The 9,337-nt window shown below is 35.3% G+C and overlaps 1 protein-coding gene across 1 annotated transcript; it reads right to left on the bottom strand.

Annotated features, from left to right (window-relative positions):
* Nucleotides 1-804: 804 nt before the first annotated feature.
* On the bottom strand, nucleotides 805-1,852 carry LOC149181987 (uncharacterized). The gene is made up of 2 exons (XM_089414420.1): nucleotides 1,061-1,852; nucleotides 805-810 (listed from the first exon to the last, which is right to left on the bottom strand). Exons 1-2 carry the CDS (start codon nucleotides 1,850-1,852, stop codon nucleotides 805-807), a joined length of 798 nt encoding a protein of 265 aa, XP_089270546.1.
* Between the last annotated feature and the right edge of the window lie 7,485 nt (nucleotides 1,853-9,337).

Below are 9,337 nucleotides of genomic sequence, written 5' to 3'. Positions count from 1 at the left end.
ACACCCGCATCAAGGCATCCAATGCAACTAATGATAGCTTTGTTCTTCGGACATCCTTTATTATGTTTTGTCTTGAGAATCCTCTCTCACAAGCAACTGTACTTGCAGGAATAGTAAGTATCGCCTGCCATAATTTTGACATGTGAGGAAAATTTGTATGCAACCTTGTAACATAAAAAATCCTCCATGCATCTTTCATAGATGATCCCTCGCAATTAACACGAAGAGTGTCAACAAATGGATGCAACTCTTTCAAACAAGCCTCAAAATCAAATGTAGTTTTGTTTTCTTCACTTTGATAATAAGGATGTTGTAAGTGTTGAAAAATCTTTTCGAGCCAACGCTTTGAATTTCGTTCTCTGCCATGAACATCCTCTAAATAATGGCAAGGGCTAAACAATTTTGCTGAGTTGAAAAATGCAAGATCAGGGAATCTTCCGTTCAAATTCTCTACAAGAGCTTGAACATAATCTTTTGCAAGTTGTTTGCAACTTTCTATTGAACCTTCAATACACGGTTTCCATGATTGTTTTTGTATATCAACACAATCATCATATGCATGTGGAATTGATACAAATCGTAATTCATGCTTGTGAACAAGCCCCTCCTTATCACAAATTTCTAAAAAGCCAAATTTAGAGGCATCTATAAATTTAGATAAATAACATGTGCCATCTGCAAATGTGTCGCTTCTTAAAAACCACCTTTTCAAAGTGTTTACCGTGACATCTATGGCTGCCCCTAAAGAGCTGACATCAATGTACTCTTCTTGGAATTGCTTGTTCAACTTGTTTAATTCACACATTATATCTGCAAGCATATGTAAACAAAATTGTACTGAAAAGATTTTTGCCTTATCATACCATGAGTCTTTTCTTTCATTTTTCCACAATGTTAATATGGGAGGCATAAGTGCAACAAGTCTTCCAATGACTTGTCCCCTTGAAAGCCATCTAACTCCATGGATTTGAAGAGCTTGAAGAGTTTCAAGTTGCATAAGTTCCTGTAGAGCAATAAGTTGACTATTTCTTTTCGTAGAATTTTCCAGCCAAGAATATACCTTATTTGCTATTTTCTCAACAAATAATAATTCAGGTATTTTTTTTGAAGCATCTGATGCAGCTAAGGCTTCACGATGAGCAATGCAATGAACACCTACAAGATTAGGTACATCTTTCTTCAAGAAAGTGATAAAACCATTTTCAATACCAACCATTGAAGAAGCGCCATCTGTGGAAACTCCTATCAATCTTTCTGTTGAAAGGCCCCTTGATTCCATTAAATGTTTGATTGCATCATAAGTTGTTTTCCCTCTTCCATCGCAAACATTTATGAGCTTTAAAAACTGTGAAATTGGAGGACCCAATCCTTTTGAGTTTAAAAACATGGCATAAACCACAAGATGTTTTTCTAAACTACGGTCTGTACTTTCATCTAACATCAATGAAAAAAAAGGGCTATCTAGCATTTTGGAAGTTTGTAGCTCTTCAAGGTACTGAGATATAGCAAAAAGGAACTCTTTTGCAGCCATGTGATTTGTATATGATGTGTACTCTTTGTTCTTTGGCATATTAGGCGTGTGTAAAGACATTGTAAACAAACAAAGAGATTCATATTTTGAAAGTGGTAGATCCTCTTGTACCATCCAATATACTAATTTCATAGTAGTGATGACTCTTTCTTTGTTCATATCATCAATGCATGCAATATGTTCTGTAATAGACTTCGCCTTCTTCTCATTTCCACATATCCACTTTGCGTGTGAGAGTTTATGAATGCTTGAATTAGCATGAACAATTATAGAATCATGCTGCAATGTAGAGCAACCAGTCCCAATTCCCCATGGCCCCATTGCCTTATGCATTTCACAATATATGCATTTCATAACTGTTTTTCCTTCATGCTTTGCCTCTCTCAACCACTTATACTTAGTTTTCCACTGATCACGAAACTCTCTTTTTACTTTCATTTTTCTTTTTTTTTGGGTGGTAGGTTCTCCGTGGTGAAATTCTTCATCACTTTTTTCATTATGCTGCAACATATCATATTCTTCATTATGCCCCAAGACATCTAAATCTTCATTTAGATCAAAATCATGATCTTCTTTATCAGGCAATGAAGCTTGAGATGTATTAGACCATCCAAAAAAAATTTGATAGAAAGTTGATTTCCTTTTTTTGAAGACATTTTTGATATATAATACCTATATAAAAAAAATAAAGTATTTAGTATATATGAATTTCATTTCATCAAATTAAACCATATTAAAAAAATAATATTGCATTGTTACTCTACTGAAAATCCCAAACACTAAAAATAAATCTAAATAAATCATTTAATAAAACTATAAAAATACATCTTTAACAAATTCAATTAACTAATCCAACAAATGAAATTTTACAACAAAAATCCAAAACTAAACAATATAACAGTTGTTACAAGGAGAGGTCATTTATAAGTTTTTATTGTAGGGGGCCAGTGCCAGTGAAACAAAACAGTGAATTAGGGCCCAGGGGAATTACCAACAAAAAGGTCATGCGTCTGAGGACAGAGCTTACCTATAATAATAATAAATGTGACAGAATATTAATGTGTTGAGAAGATTTCTGCAAGCATGCAATCTCTGTAATAATAAAAAATTGTTTTAATTCCAGACAACAAAATTGATGATCGTTTAAGATGGTAATCAAAATGCAGATTGATCGCCTGACAGAGTCACATAATATTGCAGGGAATTAGAACCAGGTTCTATTCCTGGACAGTTTTGGCAAATTAGGTGACTATGGGGTCACGAAGTACACTAGGCTGCCACTGTCTGCTGCTATGGCCTGCTTATTGCGTGAGAGGGCAGGCAATATACCAACCTTTATAGTTCACGTGGCAACATCCCCCATGAATGCCTTGTACTGCAAATAGCCCTAAGCCATGGTCATCATTGAGTACCTGCGATTTCCACAGAGTCTCTGATATCATGTGGATCTTGCCGGAACCATATTAGTCTTTGTCAGGCATTGTTTTTCAATATGTAATAAACATTTGGTAAAGAACAATGATCCGACTAGATGCAGGAATTTGCAGCAATCCCTCGCACCCCGCGCGAGAGAAATAGTTAGCTTTTCGAAAATCGATTGATCAGGTCTACAGTTTCCAATGTCAAATCGATTAAAAAACCCCGCAAATGCACTCGAGAACGCTCATAGTTAACCCCCCTCTTACATTTTGTTGTTTCATTTTGTCAGACCTTTCCTATATAGATACTCTGACAGATCTATTACTGTTACACTGTGTTTTACGACATTCTCGCTTGTGTAAACTGGTTGATGCGGCTTAAAATGCTGTAGTATAACTGTTAGAACTGAGCAAATTTTGCTGGGGCAATTTTGTTCTAAATGGATTTTTTGGATTAGTTAATTTGAGTCATGTAATTTACTAAAATCTATTCTTACACCAAGTAAATTTTCACAAATAATTCGCAATAACATATAATAAACTACACCATAGCATATAATAGAGCTGAGCTGGAGTCTGATTAAAGTTCTTCTTCTAAATTGCTTGAGAATAAAGGAATAAGTAAACCCAAAACACTTGTTATACGAAGTAAATTTTCAGAAATAATTCACAATAACACACCATAACATATAATATAATTGGGCTTTAATTAAAACTCTTCTAAATTGTTTGTGAATACAAAAATAAATAAACCCAATTTTACATTTCAACTAAATATTGCCATTGTACTAAAATATCACGAAACCTCTAAAAAGAAATGAAAAACCTCAGTAAACTACACCCTGTGATTCTGTGCTGTCATTGTCAAAAGTAAACCTCACCTTGTAGCTCGGCCGGATCGTAAGCAGAGTCTGTGGTTCACTATCGAAATAAATGGGAGAAATTGCAGATGAATGGGCAGATTCTCGCTCGCGCCAGCCACGATTCTTGCTCAAACAGCAGCCAAATACGCCAAACAGCAGCCCATGCTATCTATATGACAGAGGCGAGAGCAGAGCAAGTCACGGAAAAAGCTCCAACGGATTCAAGCGGAGAAGGGGAGAGCTTTTACGAAGATAAAAGCGCTAGAAATATAAAGCCGGAGATGCCCACTGCGGCACTGCCCCATCGGCGATGGACTTGTAACTTGTTAATTAAGTTTCTTGTTTCCAGAATCCATAATACATATGATATCTTTCCATATCTTGAGACTTGAACACGCGGGCGGCGGAAGTTGGAACAGTCACAGTGGTAAATGCTCCAGGCTCAGAATTTATTTCAATTCGTGAAAGTTGGTGGACGCGTCACGCCAACTTACAGCCTACAGCCAGTGAGCCACAGACTAGTACTACAGTCACTTCATTCCTATTACCGACGGTCCGATCCCGACTTGGAAGTTGGATGTTAAATATATATATATATATATATATATATATATATATATATATATATATATATATATATATATCAAAAAATTATTAAAAAAAAACTTAAAACTTTTCATTTACAAACCTGCCCGTCAAATTGACGGTTTTAAAAATTAATAGCAAGTTACGGTTGACGTGGATATTTGAAATGTGAACGTATTTTACGTGTAAAAGAGCTAAAAACGGGCAAACGGGCGTCAAATTTAACCCCTGGTCCTGAGGAAGCATATTTATGGCCAAAATTGGCATTGCCTAGACAAACCCTCATCAAGGCCCACTTCGAGATATCTTCATAAGTTGGTCTCAAAAACTGATTAGGCTTCTTGTGAAGTCTGGCAATGCACGTGTGATTACCATGGATGAGAAGAAAATTCTAGGTGATTTCATAATGGTCCAGGATGCCATCAATGTAGTTCCATCGAATAATAAGAATCATGTCACCAGTATTGTGAAAGCGAGCACTTAGGTCAGTAATCAGTGAAAGAAAAATTAGAATAGCTTATTTGGAAGTTATTTTAATTCAATGGCATTGTCTAAAGTTTTGGGGGAGAGTAATTATGGCATTGTCTAAATTTTTTGGGGGAGAGTAATTTTTTTGCGGCTAAAAAAATGGATTTCTACTACTTGTTGATATTCTACCTTGAAAAGCTCAACTTATCCCTCCAAATATGGGATTTAATCTTTTGTTTATTGATATTTTACCATAATGTTTGAAATTTTGATTGTTAAAATTCCTTTTCCTTAGCCTCATTTGGTTCATGGAAAACAGAGGGATTTAATGTATTAAATCTTAAGTAAGAAACAATCTGGTGCCAGTGACAAAAAATTTGTTTGCCCAATGTGATATAGAATCCTTTCTTGAATTTGCCATCAATTTTGTGTAGGCTTTAATATGACATCTCTTTTCTATATTGCATTTATCAACAAACCTATCTAATTCCTGAAGAGTAATAACTAATATTATTTCTTTTAGATTCTACAGTATAGGTAACAATAATACATCATATCAGTGATTGAGGACTAAGAGCATGCACTTTAACTTTGTAGCTCCAGTTATATCATGTGCACAAAAATGACACCTTTTCCCTGTTTCTGTGGTGATACAAGTATGCCAGGGGACTTTATTTGTGACTTTATTACCATGCCGACCTCCAACTGAAACATTGCAATTTCGAGGTTGAACTTCTCCAATATGCCTTATTACCCTGCAAACAAAATCCTTATGTTTTATCCTGGTATTATTATATGCAGCTAGCTCCTCCAAAATTAAAGCGAGTTCATTTTTTGATGAAGTAGTAACCGAAATTACCCTAGAATGGTGGACACCCTCTTCAGATTTGATGTATCTAGTGCATTTAGTTCCACCAAAACAAGTGCTTTCAAAGAAACAGTGGCATATTATTTTCTTTTAATATTGCAAAATGTGACATCCTGAATAATGGTGTCTTTCACTTCTCTCTTTCAACAACCAAAAAAAATAATTGATGCCCTCCTTCGACTGGCAATTGCTTCAAATCTAGCGTCATAAATTCCCATAGACCTGTATAAATCAAGCTCTTGGAGGTTTGAAAAATATTGTGCACTAATATATATTAAATTCGTATTGGATATATTTTGTTTAAGCCTAATTTCTAGTGCACCTAGAAATAGATTCCGATCACTACAATCTATGAGATCAAATACTTCTTGGAAGAGGTAGCGATCTGTTAGCATATTTAAGCTTGTTCCAGCGACAACAGAGCAAAATTTCATCTTAAGACGTGATATATCTCCACAAGATGTTGCAACAACTGTAATGGAAAAATCAGTTAGATCAAAACAACAAGTGATATTTAGCAATTTCAACCTCTACATCTTTCCACAAGAAACACTCCCATGTGTGCTTGAAATAGTTTTAGACTTTCTATTCCTGTCATAAAGATGGCCTCTTCTACTTCCAATACCAGACATTCCAAATAATTTCTCATAGGTTGTATTGACGAACGAGTGTTGTTTTTGCTTTTGAAATTGACTTGAGCGAAAAACCATCTTTGTTCAAATCTTTTAACCTCTTCAGTAATGATACATATTTTCATGGCTACATATAAAACATAAATTCGATTTGGACCAGTGACTCTTAAACCATATTTTAGCATTTCCCAATCCCATGGTAGCGCTTTCACATGTTCACAATCCCATCCACAATGCCTTGTATCTAGAGACCTGCATAAATTCGATTTGGACTAGGAACTCTTAAACCATATTTTAGCTTTTCACAATCCCATCCAAAATTCCCTATCTCCATAGACTTGACAACTTTTTGGAATGATTCTTGGAATGTGCAGTCCAAATCCATCAATTCCCCATAGTGGTGTAACGAAAATCATCTCCTAAAGGCACAATAAAGGTAAGAAGGGTATTTGTTTGCTACAAGGTTGACTTCTTTTTGTACTGATCCAAGAGCTTCAAAGCTATTCTTTCACATTCACATAATTGGTGTCAAATGGATTCTAACTCCATGGGCAAGTTGTATAACCAAAAATAGGCATCCTACCAAAATCAAGCGAACATAATATAGCAATCTCTCATCCACACATCATAAGAATAAAAAGGAATCATATGGACAAAAATTTCAATATTTTCATCTCTGTGTGCATCAATCTATGTCTTTTTGGAGTTATTCTTCCTTTGAAATAACAAACCCAACTGTTGTGGGAATCAGTTCCATGTCTGCCACATTTCAAAAACCTTCTATCCTTGCATGCGCTTGGCGGTGAATTCCTTTGACATTTTAATTTTAGACACCTTTGGATAAATAGAGACATGCTCTCCTTCCTTATAACAAATACACATATGTAATTCCATTATAATTTTTTGGCAATTTCTATGGACATATGACATTCATCCTTCCACACTTTGAACTTCAAATGTCTATGTGGAATTGTTGGTTGATAAGCACTACTGCTGACACATATTTCTGCATCTATTTAGATGTTAGGTCCCTATAATACTAGTGATTCCCCCATTACTATTGTCATTGTATCCCTTATTGTTATTGTTGTGCCCCTATTTTCCCCATATTGTTATTATCGTGCCCCATAGAAGCCCACTATTGTTAATTTTGTTCCCTTATATTATTATTGTTAGGTCGGCTTTGGTTATATTGTGACCCCTTAGACTCCTATATGTCGAAAGGAGGTTTTGTCATTTGAATCATCAAAGTTCATTTGTGTAATGTAAAGGAGGTTTCCCCCTCAAAGAGGATGAATTATTAAGGCATTTATCTCTCTTTTCTATCTTATTGTGAGCTGATTTCATAACATTTGATATCATAGCTTGGATCCTAGGGTTTATATGCTCCAAACAGGTCATCGTATAAGTTTTGCTATATTTTTTTGCTGTGGCATTTCAAAAGTGAAAAATAAAACCCATTTCAGCCGAAATCACTCTGAACCTCGCAGTCCGAATTTCAAATCTTGTCTCGCTATATTTTCGAATATATTATCCAAGGAAGTTAGGGTTTTTGAAGGATACCAAATTATATCTCAAAAAGTTTACCTGGGGAAAAACATCATAATGTTTTTTCTAATCATCAGATTGAAATTTCGTAAGAAGTTACAGAAAGAGGATGGACTGTAGTTTTCTATGTATCAGTTTCAAAACATAAGGTTAAAACAGTGGCACGTGGAACTTCGTACAAGCTCGCTCTCCTGGCCCAGTCTATAATTAGGTCATCGTGGGATATTTGGCATAAATCTTCATTGGAGAATCCATTATTGATCAAACTTGTGGGGTTAGAAAGACTACTTAGAGGGTTGCCCCAGGAAGCAATTTGAAACCTTGAAGATCCACAATTACAGAGATACAGTGGATTCAATATCAAGTTTCTACAAAGTGAGAAAAGGTGTGTAGCTTTTTTTAAATTTTTCCATAAGTTTGGTTTGAAAAATTAGTTTCAAGGAATTCAAAGGGCATAGTGAAGCATTATTATCAGTAATTGGTGCCCCAAATAGAGAAAATGGAAACACCTAGTAAGAAACCTGAAAGCTCTAACATGACTCATGAAGAGGAGGAAGAAATGCAACATGATATATCAAAATTACGAGACCAAGTGCAACAAATTTCACTCGCACAAAAAGTAATAGAAGCTAATATGGATGGTTTAAAGAAAGACATAGAAGCTAAGATGTATGGCGTGGAAGGTAAGATGAATGGTTTAAATAAAGGCGTGGAAGCGAAGATGGATGGTCTAAAGAAAGGCATAGAAGCTAAGATGAATGGCGTGGAAGCTAAGATGGATGGCATGGAAGCTAAGATGGAAGATTTGAAGACAAATTTGACAAAGTTTCTACAAGAAATGCTTACTAATGGCGAAAGGGTAGTAAGGAAACTCATTATGAGAATAAAATAAATGTTAATCATGATTTCATAGACTCTAACGTTGGATCGAAGAACCACCATGTTCCAAATATTGATATGAAGAAGTTTGATGGCAAGGATCTCATAAGTTGGATACTACAGAATGAGAAAATTTTCGATCTCCATAACGTGAAAAACACACAAAAGGTACGCATTTCAACTTTATATTTGGAACCAAATCAGTTTGTATGGTATCGATGTCTTTTCTCTCGTAAATATTGTCACTTGGGCTATTTTTAAGGATGAAATGAAGCACATTATGAGGATACAAAAAGCAATACCTTTTTTTAGCCAATTGATAAATCTCAAACAAAAGGGTTCAATGATGGAGCACATTAAGGACTTCCAAAAATTGAATATAAGCGTAAAAGATATTCCAGAGGAGCATGGGATTAATGTGTTCATAGGGACTTTAAAGGATAACATCCAACATGAGGTTCACCTTTCGGAACCTAATTCATTGGAGAAGGCATTCAGGTTGGCAAGAAAAATGGCAAGCAAAATTATGGCAACAAGGAAGCCTA

This window comes from Pinus tabuliformis, chromosome 3_2, assembly GCF_031772625.1.
Source record: "Pinus tabuliformis cultivar Carrire ecotype Pingquan chromosome 3_2, CPIR1, whole genome shotgun sequence".
Lineage (NCBI taxonomy): Eukaryota > Viridiplantae > Streptophyta > Pinopsida > Pinales > Pinaceae > Pinus > Pinus tabuliformis.
Note: the sequence above shows the minus strand (reverse complement) of the source record. Positions and strands in the feature narration are given on the sequence as shown.